Here is a 23,615-nt window from a genome sequence, read left to right on the forward strand (position 1 = left end):
CAGAGCCAGGGAGAGAATAGACAGAGCCGGGGAGAGAAGGGACAGAGCCAGAGAGAGAAGAGACAGAGCCAGAGAGAGAAGAGACAGAGCCGGGGAGAGAAGGGACAGAGCCAGGAGAGATGAGACTGAGCCAGGCAGAGAAGGGACAGAGCCAGGGAGAGAAGGTCCAGAGCCAGGGAGAGAAGAGCCAGAGCCAGGGAGAGAAGATACAGAGCCAGGAAGAGAAGGGACAGAGCCAGGGAGAGAAGAGACAGAGCCAGGGAGAGAAGAGACAGAGCTAAGGAGAGAAGAGACAGAGCCAGGAAGAGAAGGGACAGAGCCAGGGAGAGATGAGATAGAACCAGGGAAAGAAGAGACAGAACCAGGGAGAGAAGAGACAGAACCGGGAACAGAATTGATTGAACAAGGAAGTGGAAAGATAAAACCTGGGAGAGAAGCAATAGAAGCGGGGAGAGAAGAGAGAGAAACAGGGAGAGAAAAGACAGAGCCAGGAAAGAAGAGACTGAGCCAGGGAGAGAAGAGACAGAACCAGGGAGAGAATAGACAGAGCCAGGAAAGAAGAGACAGAGACAGGGAGAGATGAGACAGAACCAGGGAGAGAAGGAACAGAGCCAGGAGAGAAGAGACAGAGCCAGGGAGAGAAGAGACAGAGCCAGGAGAGAAGAGACAGAGACAGGGAGAGAAGAGACAGAGCCAGGGAGAGAAGAGACAGAACCAGGAGAGAAGAGACAGAGACAGGGAGAGATGAGACAGAACCAGGGAGAGAAGAGACAGAGCCAGGAAAGAAGAGACTGAGCCAGGGAGAGAAGAGACAGAGCCAGGAAAGAAGAGACTGAGCCAGGGAGAGAAGAGACAGAGCCAGGAAAGAAGAGACTGAGCCAGGAGAGATGAGACTGAGCCAGGCAGAGAAGGGACAGAGCCAGGGAGAGAAGGTCCAGAGCCAGGGAGAGAAGAGACAGAGCCAGGGAGAGAAGGGACAGAGCCAGGGAGAGAAGAGACTGAGCCAGGGAGAGAAGAGACAGAGCCAGGGAGAGAAGGGACAGAACCAGAGAGAGAAGAGACAGAGCCAGGGAGAGAAGAGACAGAGCCAGAGAGAGAAGAGACAGAGCCAGGGAGAGAAGAGACAGAACCAGAGACAGAAGAGACAGAGCCAGGGAGAGAAGAGACAGAGCCGGGGAGAGAAGGGACAGAGCCAGAGAGAGAAGAGACAGAGCCAGAGAGAGAAGAGACAGAGCCGGGGAGAGAAGGGACAGAGCCAGGAGAGATGAGACTGAGCCAGGCAGAGAAGGGACAGAGCCAGGGAGAGAAGGTCCAGAGCCAGGGAGAGAAGAGACAGAGCCAGGGAGAGAAGATACAGAGCCAGGAAGAGAAGGGACAGAGCCAGGGAGAGAAGAGACAGAGCCAGGGAGAGAAGAGACAGAGCTAAGGAGAGAAGAGACAGAGCCAGGAAGAGAAGGGACAGAGCCAGGGAGAGATGAGATAGAACCAGGGAAAGAAGAGACAGAACCAGGGAGAGAAGAGACAGAACCGGGAACAGAATTGATTGAACAAGGAAGTGGAAAGATAAAACCTGGGAGAGAAGCAATAGAAGCGGGGAGAGAAGAGAGAGAAACAGGGAGAGAAAAGACAGAGCCAGGAAAGAAGAGACTGAGCCAGGGAGAGAAGAGACAGAACCAGGGAGAGAATAGACAGAGCCAGGAAAGAAGAGACAGAGACAGGGAGAGATGAGACAGAACCAGGGAGAGAAGGAACAGAGCCAGGAGAGAAGAGACAGAGCCAGGGAGAGAAGAGACAGAGCCAGGAGAGAAGAGACAGAGACAGGGAGAGAAGAGACAGAGCCAGGGAGAGAAGAGACAGAACCAGGAGAGAAGAGACAGAGACAGGGATAGATGAGACAGAACCAGGGAGAGAAGAGACAGAGCCAGGAAAGAAGAGACTGAGCCAGGGAGAGAAGAGACAGAGCCAGGAAAGAAGAGACTGAGCCAGGGAGAGAAGAGACAGAGCCAGGAAAGAAGAGGCTGAGCCAGGAGAGATGAGACAGAGCCAGGAAAGAAGAGACTGAGCCAGGGAGAGAAGAGACAGAGCCAGGAAAGAAGAGACTGAGCCAGGAGAGAAGAGACAGAGCCAGGGAAAGAAGAGACAGAGCCAGGAGAGAAGAGACAGAGACAGGGAGAGAAGAGACAGAGCCAGGGAGAGAAGAGACAGAACCAGGAGAGAAGAGACAGAGACAGGGAGAGATGAGACAGAACCAGGGAGAGAAGAGACAGAGCCAGGAAAGAAGAGACTGAGCCAGGGAGAGAAGAGACAGAGCCAGGAAAGAAGAGACTGAGCCAGGGAGAGAAGAGACAGAGCCAGGAAAGAAGAGACTGAGCCAGGGAGAGAAGAGACAGAGCCAGGAAAGAAGAGACTGAGCCAGGAGAGATGAGACAGAGCCAGGAAAGAAGAGACTGAGCCAGGGAGAGAAGAGACAGAGCCAGGGAGAGAAGAGACAGAGCCAGGGAGAGAAGAGACAGAACCAGGAGAGAAGAGACAGAGACAGGGAGAGATGAGACAGAACCAGGGAGAGAAGAGACAGAGCCAGGAAAGAAGAGACTGAGCCAGGGAGAGAAGAGACAGAGCCAGGAAAGAAGAGACTGAGCCAGGGAGAGAAGAGACAGAGCCAGGAAAGAAGAGACTGAGCCAGGGAGAGAAGAGACAGAGCCAGGAAAGAAGAGACTGAGCCAGGGAGAGAAGAGACAGAGCCAGGAAAGAAGAGACTGAGCCAGGAGAGATGAGACAGAGCCAGGAAAGAAGAGACTGAGCCAGGGAGAGATGAGACAGAACCAGGGAGAGAAGGAACAGAGCCAGGAGAGAAGAGACAGAGCCAGGGAGAGAAGAGACAGAGCCAGGAGAGAAGAGACAGAGACAGGGAGAGAAGAGACAGAGCCAGGGAGAGAAGAGACAGAACCAGGAGAGAAGAGACAGAGACAGGGAGAGATGAGACAGAACCAGGGAGAGAAGAGACAGAGCCAGGAAAGAAGAGACTGAGCCAGGGAGAGAAGAGACAGAGCCAGGAAAGAAGAGACTGAGCCAGGGAGAGAAGAGACAGAGCCAGGAAAGAAGAGACTGAGCCAGGAGAGATGAGACTGAGCCAGGCAGAGAAGGGACAGAGCCAGGGAGAGAAGGTCCAGAGCCAGGGAGAGAAGAGACAGAGCCAGGGAGAGAAGGGACAGAGCCAGGGAGAGAAGAGACTGAGACAGGGAGAGAAGAGACAGAACCAGGAGAGAAAAGACAGAGACAGGGAGAGATGAGACAGAGCCAGGGAGAGAAGAGATAGAACCAGGGAGAGAAGAGACATAGCCAGGAAAGAAGAGACTGAGCCAGGGAGAGAAGAGACTGAGCCAGGAGAGAAGAGACTGAGCCAGGAGAGATGAGACTGAGCCAGGCAGAGAAGGGACAGAGCCAGGGAGAGAAGGTCCAGAGCCAGGGAGAGAAGAGACAGAGCCAGGGAGAGAAGAGACTGAGCCAGGGAGAGAAGAGACAGAGCCAGGAAGAGAAGGGACAGAGCCAGGGAGAGAAGAGACAGAGCCAGGGAGAGAAGAGACTGAGCAAGAGAGAGAAGAGACAGAGCCAGGGAGAGATGAGATAAAGCCAGGGAGAGAAGAGACAGAGCCAGGGAGAGAAGGGACAGAGCCAGAGAGAGAAGAGACAGAGCCAGGGAGAGAAGAGACTGAGCCAGGGAGAGAAGAGACAGAGCCAGGGAGAGAAGGGACAGAGCCAGGGAGAGAAGAGACAGAGCCAGGGAGAGAAGGGACAGAACCAGAGAGAGAAGAGACAGAGCCAGGGAGAGAAGAGACAGAGCCAGAGAGAGAAGAGACAGAGCCAGGGAGAGAAGAGACAGAACCAGAGACAGAAGAGACAGAGCCAGGGAGAGAAGAGACAGAGCCGGGGAGAGAAGGGACAGAGCCAGAGAGAGAAGAGACAGAGCCAGAGAGAGAAGAGACAGAGCCGGGGAGAGAAGGGACAGAGCCAGCAGAGATGAGACTGAGCCAGGCAGAGAAGGGACAGAGCCAGGGAGAGAAGGTCCAGAGCCAGGGAGAGAAGAGACAGAGCCAGGGAGAGAAGATACAGAGCCAGGAAGAGAAGGGACAGAGCCAGGGAGAGAAGAGACAGAGCCAGGGAGAGAAGAGACAGAGCTAAGGAGAGAAGAGACAGAGCCAGGAAGAGAAGGGACAGAGCCAGGGAGAGATGAGATAGAACCAGGGAAAGAAGAGACAGAACCAGGGAGAGAAGAGACAGAACCGGGAACAGAATTGATTGAACAAGGAAGTGGAAAGATAAAACCTGGGAGAGAAGCAATAGAAGCGGGGAGAGAAGAGAGAGAAACAGGGAGAGAAAAGACAGAGCCAGGAAAGAAGAGACTGAGCCAGGGAGAGAAGAGACAGAACCAGGGAGAGAAGAGACAGAGCCAGGAAAGAAGAGACTGAGCCAGGAGAGATGAGACAGAGCCAGGGAGAGAAGAGCCAGAGCCAGGGAGAAGAGATAGAGCCAGGGAGAGAAGAGACAGAGCCAGGGAGAGAAGAGACTGAGCCAGGGAAGAAGAGACTGAGCCAGGGAGAGAAGAGACAGAGCCAGGGAGAGAAGGGACAGAGCAAGGGAGAGAAGAGATAAAGCTGAGAGAGAAGAGACAGAGCCGAGAGAGAAGAGACAGAGCCGGGAGAGATGAGATAGAACCAGGGAGAGAAAGGAGAACAAATAAAAAAAGAGAAGAAAAGAGAGAAATAGGTGGAACAAGAGAGAAGTGACAGAACCAAGCAGAGAAGAGAAGGGATAAAATTAGAGAGAGCTCGAAGAAGAACAAGGAAGGGAATAGCAGAGGCAGAGGGGAAACAGAAGAGCAGAGACAGAACCAGGGAGAGAGGAGTAGAAGAATCAAAGGTCACATCGGAGGCAGGCTTGTAAAGGGTTGAAGAGACCAGAGCACTTGCAGGTCACACAACTGCAAACAAAACTAGTCTGGAGTGTCAGGATACGGTCGCCCAGAGAGCCCAAAGCTAGCCAGGTGAGCTAGAAGAAAGACTCACATGTAGATTGTCACAGAGAAAAACATCACAGGCCAACAGAGCAGAAGGCCTAACCTGACACCTGGGCAGGCTTGGAAGAGGGGGGGGACAGGCCTGTGGAGGATGGGCTCAGAGGAAGGGGCTGGCAGGACACGGTGGACTAGAAGCCCCTCCCAGGCAATAGGATAGGGCAACTACTTCCAAGTGACTTTAAGTACCAGCAGCAGGAGACAGTCTGTGCCCCACAGCCTCCTGTGTTATAGGGTTCCCACTCCGCTTAGTTCTACACGTGTTAGCGTCTCCACACCTTCCTTGTTATTTCCATCCCCTCTACATTTGGTCATTCCTTCCTCCTGGTGTCCCTGCTGCAGCCTCTTGTGCTCCTGGACTCAGAGAGGGTCTCCTCATACTGTCCAAGTCTTGCCAAGGACGATTGGGCGTAGTGTAAGTCTGGGGCCTGCTTGACATCAATGATTGCCCTAATTACCAGATACTTCAGTGTTCTCTGTCTCCCCAAGGACCCCACCCTACCACTGTGAGCTGTTACCTCGTTAGCCTATCACAAACTAGCCTGAGTCTCAGTCCAGAAGAAGAGCTGCTGCAGCCAGGTCTTGTCCTCCATCTCTCTCCAGTCCCTGGGGAGGTGCTGGAGGTGACCCTCCAGCAGTGTTCAACTCGTACAATAATAAGTGCCAGGACCTGACCAGGAGGCCACTGCAGCCTGCACCACCCATTACCTGTCATCGCTGCCAATGACGGCACCAAAACAACTACCAACCTGCAAGTGCGACAGTTTAGAATATTCCAGGTCCCTAAAGCTAAAGTAATCATGAAGGTCCCTTTATCACTAGGATCTGTGGGGGGTGTCTCTGAAGGGTCGTGGAGGGTGATTTATCCCTAGCGGCTGTAGGGGATGTATCTAACATCTCACGGAAAGTATTTTATCACTAGGCACTGTAGGGGTGTATTTGAGGTCTCGTGGAGGGCACATTATCACGAGGAGCTGCGGGGGGTGTCTCTGAAAGGTCGTGGAGTCCAGGATGATGTAGAGGTTTTACGCATGGTCTGTCGGGGGGAGGGGTTCAGAGCACTGCGGACCACCAGGAGTCATCCCAGGTGGAGGGTGTGGAGCCCAGGATGATGTGGAGGTTTTGCTCGTGGTCTGTGGGTGGGGGGGGGGGGAGTTCAGAGCACTGCGGACCACCAGGAGTCATCCCAGGCTGAGGGTGTGGAGCCCAGGATGAGGACCTTGGTCTTGTCTGAGTTGAGCTCGAGGCAACTCTCCTTCATCCAGGTGGCGCCTGCCTCCGTCTCTTTGTGGAAGTTGCTCTTGGCAGCCATGGGTTCGTCAGTGGGAGAGCGAATCAGCTGTTTGTAATCGGAATAGGAGATTATGTTGAGTCCGTGGAGTCTGACGATGGCTGCAAGTGGGCCCGTGTAGATGTTGAAAATAATGCGGCTCAGGGAAGATCCTTGAGGCACTCCGCAGCTGATCTCTGTGGGTTCTGAGTAAAACGGAGGAAGTCTGACTCTGTGTACTAGGGACTGTAGGGGATGTCTCTAACGTCTCACTGAGGGTATTTCATCTCTAGGCACTGCAGGGGTGTATCTGAGGTCTCCTGGAGGGTGCTTTATCACTAATAAATCAATCATTCAGTGGGGGGGTGGATCTGCGGTTCTGTCTTGAGATCCTTCCTGAATTGAGGCAGCAGCGGTGATTGCCTGATATGTAGAGGCAGGGAGTTACAGGTCTTTGCAGCGAGGTAGGAGAAGGATTTCCCTCCAGCCGTGGTCTTGCGGATCCGTGGGATAGTGGCCAGGATCATTTGAGTGGAGCGGAGGTCAGGTGGGTGTGTAGAAGGATAGGCGGTGTTTGAGGTATGCAGGTCCGGTGTTGTGAAGGGCTTTCTAGGCGTGCATGAGGAGCTTGAAGGTTATTCTCCTGATCGGGAGCGAGTGTAGGTCTCTCAGGTGACTGGTGATGTGGCTGCAGCGGGGTACTTTCAGAATAAGTCTCGCAGAGATGTTCTGGATGTTCTGCAGGTTCTGTAGGAGTTTTTGGGTGGTGCCAGTGTAGAGTGCGTTTTCGTAGTCGAGTCTGCAACTGATGAGTGCATGGGTGACTGTTTTCCTGGACTCAGTGGGTATCCGCTTGAAGATCTTACGAAGCACACAGAGTGTCTGCAAGTAGGAGGACAATACGGCGTTGATTTGGTGGTTCATTGACAACGAGGAGTCCAGGACGATGCAGAGGTTTTGCTCGTGGTCTGTGGGTGGGGTGGGGGGGGGGGTTCAGAGCACTGCGGACCACCAGAAGTCATCCTAGGCGGAGGGTGTGGAGCCCAGGATGAGGACCTCGGTCTTGTCTGAGTTGAGCTTGAGGCAACTCTCCTTCATCCAGGTGGCGACTGCCTCCATCTCTTTTTGGAAGTTGCTCTTGGCAGCCATGGGTTCGTCAGTGAGGGAGAGAGTCAGCTGGGTGTCATCGGTGTAGGAAACTATTGTGAGTCCGTGGCATCAGACAATGGCTGCAAGCGGGCCAGTGTAGATGTTGAAAATGGTGGGGTTCAGGGAGGATCCCTGAGGCACTTTGCAGCTGATCCCCTTGGGTTCTGAGTAGAACGGAGGAAGTCTGACTCTCTGTGTTCAACTCCCTGTGTACTAGGGGCTGTAGTGGATGTCTAGGAACTAACCCCTATAAATGAAGTCACATTTCACAAATCTAGAACCTAAGCACTATTGATGAAACAGCATCTCAGAATTCTAGGACCGAACCACTATTGATGATGCCACATCTCACAAATCTATGGCCTAACCACCATCGATGAACTGCATCTCACAAATCTAGAACTTAACCATTATCGATGAAGCCACATCCCAGAAATCTCGGACCTAACCACTATCAATGAAACAGCGGTATGCAGACAAAATATCGATATTTAAATATCGATATACAATTATATCGAAGTTTAAATATCGAAGGGACATAATATAGAAGGTAAGTAATATCGATAGATTTCATATCGATATTAGTAATATCGAAGTTTGAAATATCGATGTAAGTAATATCGATGTTAATAATTTCGATGTTACTAATATCGATTTTTGAATTATTTTTGTGTATATTATTATGTATTTATTATGTTTTAAATTTATTTTTATGTAATTTAATTAAAATTTGTATTTTAGTACTGTAGCGGGTTGTGGGTTTATAGGGGAATAGGGTGGGAAGTAATTTAATTATGTTAAATTAATTATTAATTAGTAGGAATTATAAATTAATTTTAATTAATTGGTAATTAATTTTAATTAATTGGTAATTAATTTTAATTAAGTTATTAATTGATAAATATGTTCTGTAGCGGGTTGTGGGTTTATAGGGGAATATGGTGGGAAGTAATTTAATTATGTTAAATTAATTATTAATTAGTAGGAATTATAAATTAATTTTAATTAATTGGTAATTATTTTTAATTAATTGGTAATTCATTTTAATTAATTGATTAATTGATAAATATGTTCTGTAGCGGGTTGTGGGTGTATAGGGGGATAGGGTGGGAAGTAATTTAATTATGTTAAATTAATTATAAATTAGTAAGAATTATAAATTAATTTTAATTGATAATTATTTTTAGTTAATTGGTAATTAATTTTAATTAATTGATTAATTGATAATTATGTTCTGTAGCGGGTTGTGGGTTTATAGGGGAATAGGGTGGGAAGTAATTTAAATGTAATTAAGTAATAATGTTCTTTAATTAATTGTTTTGTTAATTATATAATTGTTAATTAATTATTAATTGGTAATTAAATATTATTATATGGTATTTTTTATTATTTTTTTGGGTTAAAAATATTTTGCTAATCATGTTTTTAATAGTTATGTATTGGTATTTGTAAATGGTTTATATTTATTTAATAGTTAATATTTTTATTATTTGAAAAAATACATTTATTTATAAGTTTGTTATTTTTACCCCTACGCTATCCAACACTTTCCCTACTGTTGCACTCTCTGGAGTTGGAATAGTTATTGTTACCCCTATGCTATCCAACACTTTCCCTACTGTTGCACTCCCTGGAGTTGGAATAGTAATTGTTACCCCTACGCTATCCAACACTTTCCCTACTGTTGCACTCTCCAGAGTGGGAATAGTAATTTTTACCTCTACGCTATCCAACACTTTCTCTACTGTTGCACTCTCCGGAGTGGGAATAATAATTTTTACCCCTACGCTATCCAACACTTTCCCTACTGTTGCACTCTCTGGAGTGGGAATAGTAATTTTTACCTCTACGCTATCCAACACTTTCCCTACTGTTGCACTCTCTGGAGTGGGAATAGTAATTTTTACCCCTACGCTATCCAACACTTTCCCTACTGTTGCATTGTCTGGAGTGGGAATAGTAATTTTTACCCGTACGCTATCCAACACTTTCCCTACTGTTGCACTCTCTGGAGTGGGAATAGTCATTTTTACCTCTACGCTATCCAACACTTTCTCTACTGTTCCACTCTCTGGAGTGGGAATAGTAATTTTTACCCCTACGCTATCCAACACTTTCCCTACTGTTGCACTCTCTGGAGTGGGAATAGTAATTTTTACCCCTACGCTATCCAACACTTTCCCTACTGTTGCACTCTCTGGAGTGGGAATAGTAATTTTTACCCCTACGCTATCCAACACTTTCCCTACTGTTGCACTCTCTGGAGTTGGAATAGTAATTGTTACCCATACGCTATCCAACACTTTCCTTACTGTTGCACTCTCTGGAGTGGGAATAGTAATTTTTACCCCTACGCTATCCAACACTTACCCTACTGTTGCACTCTCTGGAGTGGGAATAGTAATTTTTACCCCTACGCTATCCAACACTTTCCCTACTGTTGCACGCTCTGGAGTGGGAATAGTAATTGTTACCCCACGCTATCCAACACTTTCCCTACTGTTGCACTCTGTGGAGTGGGAATAGTAATTTTTACCCCTACTCTATCCAACACTTTCCCAACTGTTGCACTCTCTGGAGTGGGAATAGTAATTTTTACCCGTACGCTATCCAATACTTTCCCTACTGTTGCACTCTATAGAGTGGGAATAGTAATTGTTACCCCTACGCTATCCAACACTTTCCCTACTGTTGCACTCTCTGGAGTGGGAATAGTAATTTTTACCCGTACGCTATCCAAAATGTATTTTTTTTTTAAATTAGTTTTACATTGTTATTAATTGGTATTTATATTATTAATTTATGTATATAAATTTATTTGTAATTTATTATATTTTCATTTATTTGTAAGTTATTAAAATAATTATTTGAGTTATTATTAATGAAGTATATACTATGTATTTTATCTTTATTAATATTATTATATATATATAGTTTTAATTACATTATTTATTAAGTTTAAATATTATAATATATTTTTAACTATGTTTATTACATTTATAAGTATTATTTTATTAATATTACATTGTTTTTTTATTAAAATAAAACGATATTTTCTAAAAAACTATATTTTTGACATCAATATATTTTTTTCGATATTTTTGTACTTACCTTGTTAGAGATAGGATCTCAATATTATTGTCATTGATATTTTTGTTGCGATATTTTGGTAGGTAGATATTTTTGTAGTCGATATTTTGTCATAGATTCGAAACAGCATCTCAGAATTCTAGGACCGAACCACTATCATTGATGTCACATCTCACAAATCTAGGAACTAACCCCTATAAATGAAGTCATATCTCACAAATCTATGGCCTAACCACCATCGATGAAATGCATCTCACAAATCTAGAACTTAACCATTATCGATGAAGCCACATCCCAGAAATCTCGGACCTAACCACTATCGATGAAACAGCATCTCAGATTTCTTGGACCGTACCACTATCGATGAAACATCATCTCAGAAATCTAGGAACTAACCCCTATAAATGAAGTCACATCTCAGAAATCTAGCACCTAAGCACTATCGGTGAAGCCCCATCTAAAAATCTAGGACCTTATCAGTATTAATGAAGTCACTTCTCAATAATCTAGGAACTAACCACTATTGATGGAGCCACGTCTGATAGGTCAAGGACCTAACCACTATCGATGAATCCACGTCTGATAGATAAAGTAACTTTTGCAGGCCCCCTTTCAAACAATCTTGGCTGCAACCACAACAAGTGAAGCCACTTGCCCTGGAGGACTTTCGGTGAGGCCACTTCTAATGGATCTAGGCCCCAATCACGATCAAGCAATCCAATTCTCACATAATCTTGGCCCCAACTACAGTCATGGAAGCCACCACAGCCAGCATCCTGATGTCAGTTGAAAACTCTCAAGCAGCTAGGCTACTATCCTGTATGGAAACAGCTGGGCACTCAGTGCCAGATGTAGGGAATGCCCGGGTCGGAGGATGAGTACTCACTGCGCTGGCTGTCAGTCTGGGACTCACCTCTGGATATCGGAATCTGAACTCCAGTCGTCCAAAGTCAGAAAGAAAGCAAAAGCGTGTCAGGAACACCCAGTCCTGCAAGAGGAGGAGAAACAGTGTTATTGTCAAAGCAGGCTGTTACTGTCAAAGGATAGGCTGTGTTAATATCAACAGAGAAGTGTGGCTCACTGGTTAGAGGAGGCAGACCCTGAAGCAGAGGTCAGACCGGGACCCGGGTTCAATTCCCGACGCGGCAGGGTCTTGATCTCACATGTCCACGGACTCGATAATTCTCGCTTCGGTGCCTACTCAAATCAGGGGTTCACACTCTGCAACTCTGGGCAACAGCTTGCTCAATCTCCACTACGGCCCCCCGCAGCGGGATGCCTGGCTTTCACCTTGGGGGTGCCCAGTAGGGGCTATCTCACAGGGAAAAACCAGGACGGGTTCCCAAAGCAAGCGCCTTGAGACCCATAGGGGTGATTAGTGCGCTATATAAGAAGCCACACATTTACATTTACATTTACTGTCAATGCATAGGCTGTGTTACTGTCAACAGAGGGTGTGTTACTGTCAATGGATAGGCTGTGTTACTGTCAACAGAGGGTGTGTTACTGTCAACGGATAGGCTGTGTTAATGTCAACAGAGGGTGTGTTACTGTCAATGGATAGGCTTTGTTTCTGTCAACAGAGGGAATGTTACTGTCAATGGATAGGCTGTGTTACTGTCAACAGAGGGTGTGTTACTGTCAATGGATAGGCTGTGTTACTGTCAACAGAGGGTGTGTTACTGTCAACGGATAGGCTGTGTTAATGTCAACAGAGGGTGTGTTACTGTCAATGGATAGGCTTTGTTTCTGTCAACAGAGGGAATGTTACTGTCAATGGATAGACTGTGTTAATGTCAACAGAGGGAATGTAACTGTCAATGGATAGGTTGTGTTAATGTCAACAGAGGGTGTGTTACTGTCAATGGATAGGTTGTGTTAATGTCAACAGAGGGTGTGTTACTGTCAATGGATAGGCTGTGTTACTGTGAACGGAGGGTGTGTTTCTGTCAATGGATAGGCTGTGTTACTGTCAATGGATAGACTGTGTTAATGTCAACAGAGGGTGTGTAACTGTCAATGGATAGGTTGTGTTAATGTCAACAGAGGGTGTGTTACTGTCAATGGATAGGTTGTGTTAATGTCAACAGAGGGTGTGTTACTGTCAATGGATAGGCTGTGTTACTGTCAACGGAGGGTGTGTTACTGTCAATGGATAGGCTGTGTTTCTGTCAATGGAGGTCATGTTAATGTCAAAAGAGGGAATGTTACTATCACTGGATAGGCTGTGTTAATGTCAAAAGAGGGAATGTTACTATCACTGGATAGGCTGTGTTACTGTCAACGGAGGGTGTGTTTCTGTCAATGGATAGGCTGTGTTACTGTCAACAGAGGATGTGTTACTGTCAATGGATAGGCTGTGTAAGTGTCAACGGAGGGTGTGTTACTATCAATGGATAGGCTGTGTTACTGTCAATGGATAGGCTGTGTTTCTGTCAATAGAGGTCATGTTAATGTCGAAAGAGGGAATGTTACTATCCCTGCAGGAAAGGGTCCCGCCGGGAGTTCATGCCAGGAGCCATGATCTCTAGATCTCCAGTCAAGACATGTGCAGGAGAGGGTCCCGCCGGGAGTTCAGGCCAGGAGCCATGATCTCTACATCTCCAGTCAAGACATGTGCAGGAGAGGGTCCCGCCGGGAGTTCAGGCCAGGAGCCATGATCTCTAGATCTCGGGTCAGGACATGTGCAGGAGAGGGTCCCGCCGGGAGTTCAGGCTAGGAGCTATGATCTCGGGTCAGGACATGTGCAGGAAAGAGTCCCGCCGGGAGTTCAGGCCAGGAGCTATGATCCATAGATCTCGGGTCAGGACATGTGCAGGAGAGACTCCCGCCGGGAGTTCAGGCCAGGAGCCATGATCTCTAGATCTCGGGTCAGGACATGTGCAGGAGAGGGTCCCGCCGGGAGTTCAGGCCAGGAGATATGATCTCGGGTCAGGACCTGTGCAGGAAAGAGTCCTGCAGGGAGTTCAGGCCAGAAGCTATGATCTCGGGTCAGGACATGTGCAGGAAAGAGTCCTGCAGGGAGTTCAGGCCAGAAGCTATGATCCATAGATCTCAGGTCAGGACATGTGCAGGAGCGGGTCCCGCCGGGAGTTCAGGCCAGGAGCTATGATCCATAGATCTCTGGTCATGACATGTGCAGGAGCGGGTCCCGCCAGGAGTTCAGGCCAGGAGCTATGATCTCGCGTCAGGACATGTGCAAGAGAGGGTCCCGCCGGGAGTTCAGGCCAGGACCTATGATCTCGGGTCAGGACATGTGCAAGAGAGGGTCCTGCTGGGAGTTCAGGCCAGGAGATATGATCTCGAGTCAGCACATGTGCAGGAAAGAGTCCCGTCGGGAGTTCAGGCCAGGAGCTATGATCCATAGATCTCGGGTCAGGACATGTGCAGGAGAGGATCCCGCCGGGAGTTCAGGCCAGGAGCTATGATCCATAGATCTCGGGTCAGGACATGTGCAGGAGAGGGTCCTGCTGGGAGTTCAGGCCAGGAGCCATGATCCCGGGTCAGGACATGTGCAGGAGCGGGTCCCGCCGGGAGTTCAGGCCAGGAGCTATGATCTCAGGTCAGGACATGTGCAAGAGAGGGCCCAGCCGGGAGTTCAGGCCAGGAGCTCTGATCTCGGGTCAGGACATGTGCAAGAGAGGGTCCCGCCGGGAGTTCAGGCCAGGAGCTATGATCTCTAGATCTCGGGATAGGACATGTGCAGGAGAGGCTCCCGCCGGGAGTTCAGGCCAGAAGCTATGATCCCTAGATCTCGGGTCAGGACATGTGCAGGAGAAGGTCCTGCTGGGAGTTCAGGCCAGGAGCTATGATCCATAGATCTCGGGTCAGAACATGTGCAGGAGAGGGTCCTGCTGGGAGTTCATGCCAGGAGCTATGAACTCGGGTCAGGACAAGTGCAGGAGAGGCTCCCGCCGGGAGTTCAGGCCAGGAGCTATGATCTCTAGATCTCGGGTCAGGACATGTGCAGGAGAGGGTCCCGCCGGGAGTTCAGGCCAGGAGCTATGATCTCTAGATCTCCAGTCAAGACATGTGCAGGAGAGGGTCCTGCCGGGAGTTCAGGCCAGGATCCATGATCCCTTGATCTCGGGTCAGGACATGTGCAGGAGAGGGTCCTGCCGGGAGATCAGGCCAGGAGCCATGATCCCTAGATCTCGGGTCAGGACATGTGCAGGAGAGGGTCCCGCCGGGAGTTCACGCCAGGAGCCATGATCTGTAGATCTCGGGTCAGGACATGTGCAGGAGAGGGTCCCGCCGGGAGTTCAGGCTAGGAGCTATGATCTCGGGTCAGGACATGTGCAGGAAAGAGTCCGCCGGGAGTTCAGGCCAGGAGCTATGATCCATAGATCTCGGGTCAGGACATGTGCAGGAGAGACTCCCGCCGGGAGTTCAGGCCAGGAGCCATGATCTCTAGATCTCTGGTCAGGACATGTGCAGGAGAGGGTCCCGCCGGGAGTTCAGGCCAGGAGCTATGATCTCGGGTCAGGACATGTGCAGGAGCGGGTCCCGCCGGGAGTTCAGGCCAGGAGCTATGATCTCGGGTCAGGACATGTGCAAGAGAGGGTCCCGCCGGGAGTTCAGGCCAGGAGCTATGATCTCGGGTCAGGACATGTGCAAGAGAGGGTCCCGCCGGGAGTTCAGGCCAGGAGCTATGATCTCTAGATCTCGGGTCAGGAAATGTGCAGGAGAGGGTCCCGCCAGGAGTTCAGGCCAGGAGCTATGATCTCTAGATCTCCAGTCAAGACATGTGCAGGAGAGGGTCCTGCCGGGAGTTCAGGCCAGGATCCATGATCCCTTGATCTCGGGTCAGGACATGTGCAGGAGAGGTTCCCGCCGGGAGATCAGGCCAGGAGCCATGATCCCTAGATCTCGGGTCAGGACATGTGCAGGAGAGGGTCCCGCCGGGAGTTCACGCCAGGAGCCATGATCTGTAGATCTCGGGTCAGGACATGTGCAGGAGAGGGTCCCGCCGGGAGTTCAGGCTAGGAGCTATGATCTCGGGTCAGGACATGTGCAGGAGAGACTCCCGCCGGGAGTTCAGGCCAGGAGCCATGATCTCTAGATCTCGGGTCAGGACATGTGCAGGAGAGGGTCCCGCCGGGAGTTCAGGCCAGGAGATATGATCTCGGGTCAGGACCTGTGCAGGAAAGGTCCTGCAGGGAGTTCAGGCCAGAAGCTATGATCTCGGGTCAGGACATGTGCAGGAAAGAGTCCTGCAGGGAGTTCAGGCCAGAAGCTATGATCCATAGATCTCAGGTCAGGACATGTGCAGGAGAGACTCCCGCCGGGAGTTCAGGCCAGGAGCCATGATCTCTAGATCTCGGGTCAGGACATGTGCAGGAGAGGGTCCCGCCGGGAGTTCAGGCCAGGAGATATGATCTCGGGTCAGGACCTGTGCAGGAAAGAGTCCTGCAGGGAGTTCAGGCCAGAAGCTATGATCTCGGGTCAGGACATGTGCAGGAAAGAGTCCTGCAGGGAGTTCAGGCCAGAAGCTATGATCCATAGATCTCAGGTCAGGACATGTGCAGGAGCGGGTCCCGCCGGGAGTTCAGGCCAGGAGCTATGATCCATAGATCTCTGGTCATGACATGTGCAGGAGCGGGTCCCGCCAGGAGTTCAGGCCAGGAGCTATGATCTCGCGTCAGGACATGTGCAAGAGAGGGTCCCGCCGGGAGTTCAGGCCAGGACCTATGATCTCGGGTCAGGACATGTGCAAGAGAGGGTCCTGCTGGGAGTTCAGGCCAGGAGATATGATCTCGAGTCAGCACATGTGCAGGAAAGAGTCCCGTCGGGAGTTCAGGCCAGGAGCTATGATCCATAGATCTCGGGTCAGGACATGTGCAGGAGAGGATCCCGCCGGGAGTTCAGGCCAGGAGCTATGATCCATAGATCTCGGGTCAGGACATGTGCAGGAGAGGGTCCTGCTGGGAGTTCAGGCCAGGAGCCATGATCCCGGGTCAGGACATGTGCAGGAGCGGGTCCCGCCGGGAGTTCAGGCCAGGAGCTATGATCTCAGGTCAGGACATGTGAAAGAGAGGGCCCCGCCGGGAGTTCAGGCCAGGAGCTCTGATCTCGGGTCAGGACATGTGCAAGAGAGGGTCCCGCCGGGAGTTCAGGCCAGGAGCTATGATCTCTAGATCTCGGGATAGGACATGTGCAGGAGAGGCTCCCGCCGGGAGTTCAGGCCAGAAGCTATGATCCCTAGATCTCGGGTCAGGACATGTGCAGGAGAAGGTCCTGCTGGGAGTTCAGGCCAGGAGCTATGATCCATAGATCTCGGGTCAGAACATGTGCAGGAGAGGGTCCTGCTGGGAGTTCATGCCAGGAGCTATGAACTCGGGTCAGGACAAGTGCAGGAGAGGCTCCCGCCGGGAGTTCAGGCCAGGAGCTATGATCTCTAGATCTCGGGTCAGGACATGTGCAGGAGAGGGTCCCGCCGGGAGTTCAGGCCAGGAGCTATGATCTCTAGATCTCCAGTCAAGACATGTGCAGGAGAGGGTCCTGCCGGGAGTTCAGGCCAGGATCCATGATCCCTTGATCTCGGGTCAGGACATGTGCAGGAGAGGGTCCCGCCGGGAGATCAGGCCAGGAGCCATGATCCCTAGATCTCGGGTCAGGACATGTGCAGGAGAGGGTCCCGCCGGGAGTTCACGCCAGGAGCCATGATCTGTAGATCTCGGGTCAGGACATGTGCAGGAGAGGGTCCCGCCGGGAGTTCAGGCTAGGAGCTATGATCTCGGGTCAGGACATGTGCAGGAAAGAGTCCGCCGGGAGTTCAGGCCAGGAGCTATGATCCATAGATCTCGGGTCAGGACATGTGCAGGAGAGACTCCCGCCGGGAGTTCAGGCCAGGAGCCATGATCTCTAGATCTCTGGTCAGGACATGTGCAGGAGAGGGTCCCGCCGGGAGTTCAGGCCAGGAGCTATGATCTCGGGTCAGGACATGTGCAGGAGCGGGTCCCGCCGGGAGTTCAGGCCAGGAGCTATGATCTCGGGTCAGGACATGTGCAAGAGAGGGTCCCGCCGGGAGTTCAGGCCAGGAGCTATGATCTCTAGATCTCGGGTCAGGAAATGTGCAGGAGAGGGTCCCGCCAGGAGTTCAGGCCAGGAGCTATGATCTCTAGATCTCCAGTCAAGACATGTGCAGGAGAGGGTCCTGCCGGGAGTTCAGGCCAGGATCCATGATCCCTTGATCTCGGGTCAGGACATGTGCAGGAGAGGGTCCCGCCGGGAGATCAGGCCAGGAGCCATGATCCCTAGATCTCGGGTCAGGACATGTGCAGGAGAGGGTCCCGCCGGGAGTTCACGCCAGGAGCCATGATCTGTAGATCTCGGGTCAGGACATGTGCAGGAGAGGGTCCCGCCGGGAGTTCAGGCTAGGAGCTATGATCTCGGGTCAGGACATGTGCAGGAGAGACTCCCGCCGGGAGTTCAGGCCAGGAGCCATGATCTCTAGATCTCGGGTCAGGACATGTGCAGGAGAGGGTCCCGCCGGGAGTTCAGGCCAGGAGATATGATCTCGGGTCAGGACCTGTGCAGGAAAGGTCCTGCAGGGAGTTCAGGCCAGAAGCTATGATCTCGGGTCAGGACATGTGCAGGAAAGAGTCCTGCAGGGAGTTCAGGCCAGAAGCTATGATCCATAGATCTCAGGTCAGGACATGTGCAGGAGCGGGTCCCGCCGGGAGTTCAGGCCAGGAGCTATGATCCATAGATCTCTGGTCATGACATGTGCAGGAGCGGGTCCCGCCAGGAGTTCAGGCCAGGAGCTATGATCTCGCGTCAGGACATGTGCAAGAGAGGGTCCCGCCGGAAGTTCAGGCCAGGACCTATGATCTCGGGTCAGGACATGTGCAAGAGAGGGTCCTGCTGGGAGTTCAGGCCAGGAGATATGATCTCGAGTCAGCACATGTGCAGGAAAGAGTCCCGTCGGGAGTTCAGGCCAGGAGCTATGATCCATAGATCTCGGGTCAGGACATGTGCAGGAGAGGATCCCGCCGGGAGTTCAGGCCAGGAGCTATGATCCATAGATCTCGGGTCAGGACATGTGCAGGAGAGGGTCCTGCTGGGAGTTCAGGCCAGGAGCCATGATCCCGGGTCAGGACATGTGCAGGAGCGGGTCCCGCCGGGAGTTCAGGCCAGGAGCTATGATCTCAGGTCAGGACATGTGCAAGAGAGGGCCCCGCCGGGAGTTCAGGCCAGGAGCTCTGATCTCGGGTCAGGACATGTGCAAGAGAGGGTCCCGCCGGGAGTTCAGGCCAGGAGCTATGATCTCTAGATCTCGGGATAGGACATGTGCAGGAGAGGCTCCCGCCGGGAGTTCAGGCCAGAAGCTATGATCCCTAGATCTCGGGTCAGGACATGTGCAGGAGAAGGTCCTGCTGGGAGTTCAGGCCAGGAGCTATGATCCATAGATCTCGGGTCAGAACATGTGCAGGAGAGGGTCCTGCTGGGAGTTCATGCCAGGAGCTATGAACTCGGGTCAGGACAAGTGCAGGAGAGGCTCCCGCCGGGAGTTCAGGCCAGGAGCTATGATCTCTAGATCTCGGGTCAGGACATGTGCAGGAGAGGGTCCCGCCGGGAGTTCAGGCCAGGAGCTATGATCTCTAGATCTCCAGTCAAGACATGTGCAGGAGAGGGTCCTGCCGGGAGTTCAGGCCAGGATCCATGATCCCTTGATCTCGGGTCAGGACATGTGCAGGAGAGGGTCCCGCCGGGAGATCAGGCCAGGAGCCATGATCCCTAGATCTCGGGTCAGGACATGTGCAGGAGAGGGTCCCGCCGGGAGTTCACGCCAGGAGCCATGATCTGTAGATCTCGGGTCAGGACATGTGCAGGAGAGGGTCCCGCCGGGAGTTCAGGCTAGGAGCTATGATCTCGGGTCAGGACATGTGCAGGAAAGAGTCCCGCCGGGAGTTCAGGCCAGGAGCTATGATCCATAGATCTCGGGTCAGGACATGTGCAGGAGAGACTCCCGCCGGGAGTTCAGGCCAGGAGCCATGATCTCTAGATCTCTGGTCAGGACATGTGCAGGAGAGGGTCCCGCCGGGAGTTCAGGCCAGGAGCTATGATCTCGGGTCAGGACATGTGCAGGAGCGGGTCCCGCCGGGAGTTCAGGCCAGGAGCTATGATCTCGGGTCAGGACATGTGCAAGAGAGGGTCCCGCCGGGAGTTCAGGCCAGGAGCTATGATCTCGGGTCAGGACATGTGCAAGAGAGGGTCCCGCCGGGAGTTCAGGCCAGGAGCTATGATCTCTAGATCTCGGGTCAGGAAATGTGCAGGAGAGGGTCCCGCCAGGAGTTCAGGCCAGGAGCTATGATCCCTAGATCTCGGGTCAGGACATGTACAGGAAAGGGCCCCGCCGGGAGTTCAGGCCAGAAGCTATGAGGACATGTGCAGGAAAGAGTCCTGCAGGGAGTTCAGGCCAGAAGCTATGATCTCGGGTCAGGGGAACTTTGTACCTTTGTGATATATGATCTCGGGTCAGGACATGTGCAGAAGAGGGTCCCGCCGCGAGTTCAGGCCAGAAGCTATGATCCATAGATCTCGGGTCAGGACATGTGCAGGAGAGGGTCCTGCAGGGAGTTCAGGCCAGAAGCTATGATCTCGGGTCAGGACATGTGCAGGAAAGAGTCCTGCAGGGAGTTCAGGCCAGAAGCTATGATCCATAGATCTCGGGTCAGGACATGTGCAGGAGAGGGTCCCGCCGGGAGTTCAGGCCAGGAGATATGATCTCGGGTCAGGACATGTGCAGGAGAGGGTCCCGCCAGGAGTTCAGGCCAGGAGATATGATCTCGAGTCAGCACATGTGCAGGAAAGAGTCCTGCAGGGAGTTCAGGCCAGGAGCTATGATCCATAGATCTCGGGTCAGGACATGTGCAGGAGAGGATCCCGCCGGGAGTTCAGGCCAGGAGCTATGATCCATAGATCTCGGGTCAGGACATGTGCAGGAGAGGGTCCTGCTGGGAGTTCAGGCCAGGAGCCATGATCTCGGTTCAGGACATGTGCAGGAGCGGGTCCTGCCGGGAGTTCAGGCCAGGAGCTATGATCTCGGGTCAGGACATGTGCAGGAGCGGGTCCCGCCGGGAGTTCAGGCCAGGAGCTATGATCTCTAGATCTTGGGTCAGGACATGTGCACAAGAGGGTCCCGCCGGGAGTTCAGGCCAGGAGCTATGATCCCTAGATCTCGGGTCAGGACATGTACAGGAAAGGGCCCCGCCGGGAGTTCAGGCCGGAAGCTATGATCTCGGGTCAGGACATGTGCAAGAGAGGGTCCCGCCGGGAGTTCAGGCCAGGAGCTATGATCTCTAGATCTCGGGTCAGGACATGTGCAGGAGAGGCTCCCGCCGGGAGTTCAGGCCAGGAGCTATGATCCCTAGATCTCGGGTCAGGACATGTGCAGGAGAAGGTCCTGCTGGGAGTTCAGGCCAGGAGCTATGATCCATAGATCTCGGGTCAGGACATGTGCAGGAGAGGGTCCTGCTGGGAGTTCATGCCAGGAGCTATGAACTCGGGTCAGGACATGTGCAGGAGAGGCACCTGCCGGGAGTTCAGGCCAGGAGCTATGATCTCTAGATCTCGGGTAAGGACATGTGCAGGAGAGGGTCCCGCCGGGAGTTCAGGCCAGGAGCTATGATCTCTAGATCTCCAGTCAAGACATGTGCAGGAGAGGGTCCCGCCGGGAGTTCAGGCCAGGAGCCATGATCCCTAGATCTCGGGTCAGGACATGTGCAGGAGAGGGTCCCGCCGGGAGTTCAGGCCAGGAGCTATGATCTCGGGTCAGGACATGTGCAAGAGAGGGTCCCGCCGGGAGTTCAGGCCAGGAGCTATGATCTCTAGATCTCGGGTCAGGAAATGTGCAGGAGAGGGTCCCGCCAGGAGTTCAGGCCAGGAGCTATGATCCCTAGATCTCGGGTCAGGACATGTACAGGAAAGGGCCCCGCCGGGAGTTCAGGCCAGAAGCTATGAGGACATGTGCAGGAAAGAGTCCTGCAGGGAGCTCAGGCCAGAAGCTATGATCTCGGGTCAGGGGAACTTTGTACCTTTGTGATATATGATCTCGGGTCAGGACATGTGCAGAAGAGGGTCCCGCCGCGAGTTCAGGCCAGAAGCTATGATCCATAGATCTCGGGTCAGGACATGTGCAGGAGAGGGTCCTGCAGGGAGTTCAGGCCAGAAGCTATGATCACGGGTCAGGACATGTGCAGGAAAGAGTCCTGCAGGGAGTTCAGGCCAGAAGCTATGATCCATAGATCTCGGGTCAGGACATGTGCAGGAGAGGGTCCCGCCGGGAGTTCAGGCCAGGAGATATGATCTCGAGTCAGCACATGTGCAGGAAAGAGTCCTGCAGGGAGTTCAGGCCAGGAGCTATGATCCATAGATCTCGGGTCAGGACATGTGCAGGAGAGGATCCCGCCGGGAGTTCATGCCAGGAGCTATGATCCATAGATCTCGGGTCAGGACATGTGCAGGAGAGGGTCCTGCTGGGAGTTCAGGCCAGGAGCCATGATCTCGGGTCAGGACATGTGCAGGAGCGGGTCCCGCCGGGAGTTCAGGCCAGGAGCTATGATCTCGGGTCAGGACATGTGCAGGAGCGGGTCCCGCCGGGAGTTCAGGCCAGGAGCTATGATCTCTAGATCTTGGGTCAGGACATGTGCAGAAGAGGGTCCCGCCGGGAGTTCAGGCCAGGAGCTATGATCCCTAGATCTCGGGTCAGGACATGTACAGGAAAGGGCCCTGCCGGGAGTTCAGGCCGGAAGCTATGATCTCGGGTCAGGACATGTGCAAGAGAGGGTCCCGCCGGGAGTTCAGGCCAGGAGCTATGATCTCTAGATCTCGGGTCAGGACATGTGCAGGAGAGGCTCCCGCCGGGAGTTCAGGCCAGGAGCTATGATCCCTAGATCTCGGGTCAGGACATGTGCAGGAGAAGGTCCTGCTGGGAGTTCAGGCCAGGAGCTATGATCCATAGATCTCGGGTCAGGACATGTGCAGGTGAGGGTCCTGCTGGGAGTTCATGCCAGGAGCTATGAACTCGGGTCAGGACATGTGCAGGAGAGGCTCCTGCCGGGAGTTCAGGCCAGGAGCTATGATCTCTAGATCTCGGGTCAGGACATGTGCAGGAGAGGGTCCCGCCGGGAGTTCAGGCCAGGAGCTATGATCTCTAGATCTCCAGTCAAGACATGTGCAGGAGAGGGTCCCGCCGGGAGTTCAGGCCAGGAGCCATGATCCCTAGATCTCGGGTCAGGACATGTGCAGGAGAGGGTCCCGCCGGGAGTTCAGGCCAGGAGCCATGATCCCTAGATCTCGGGTCAGGACATGTGCAGGAGAGGGTCCCGCCGGGAGTTCACGCCAGGAGCCATGATCTGTAGATCTCCAGTCAAGACATGTGCAGGAGAGGGTCCCGCCGGGAGTCCAGGCCAGGAGCCATGATCTCTAGATCTCGGGTCAGGACATGTGCAGGAGAGGGTCCCGCCGGGAGTTCAGGCTCGGAGCTATGATCTCAGGTCAGGACATGTGCAGGAAAGAGTCCCGCCGGGAGTTCAGGCCAGGAGCTATGATCCATAGATCTCGGGTCAGGACATGTGCAGGAGAGACTCCCGCCGGGAGTGCAGGCCAGGATCCATGATCTCTAGATCTCTGGTAAGGACATGTGCAGGAGAGGGTCCCGCCGGGAGTTCAGGCCAGGAGCTATGATCTCGGGTCAGGACATGCGCAGGAGCGGGTCCCGCCGGGAGTTCAGGCCAGGAGCTATGATCTCGGGTCAGGACATGTGCAAGAGAGGGTCCCGCCGGGAGTTCAGGCCAGGAGCTATGATCTCGGGTCAGGACATGTGCAAGAGAGGGTCCCACCGGGAGTTCAGGCCAGGAGCTATGATCTCTAGATCTCGGGTCAGGAAATGTGCAGGAGAGGGTCCCGCCGGGAATTCAGGCCAGGAGTTATGATCCATAGATCTCGGGTCAGGACATGTGCAGGAGAGGGTCCTGCAGGGAGTTCAGGCCAGAAGCTATGATCTCGGGTCAGGACATGTGCAGGAAAGAG

At 52.4% G+C, this 23,615-nt stretch overlaps 1 protein-coding gene across 1 annotated transcript in view; it reads right to left on the minus strand.

Annotated features, from left to right (window-relative positions):
* Positions 1 to 23,615, minus strand: part of TMEM145 (transmembrane protein 145) — a 243,413-nt gene that overhangs the window by 100,593 nt on the left and 119,205 nt on the right. The window contains exon 2 of the mRNA XM_078651318.1: positions 11,494 to 11,568. Within this exon, the coding sequence (XP_078507444.1) occupies positions 11,494 to 11,568 (75 nt within the window). The remainder of the gene's footprint in view (positions 1 to 11,493; positions 11,569 to 23,615) is intronic.

Source organism: Lissotriton helveticus, chromosome 7 (assembly GCF_964261635.1).
Source record: "Lissotriton helveticus chromosome 7, aLisHel1.1, whole genome shotgun sequence".
NCBI classification, from domain to species: domain Eukaryota; kingdom Metazoa; phylum Chordata; class Amphibia; order Caudata; family Salamandridae; genus Lissotriton; species Lissotriton helveticus.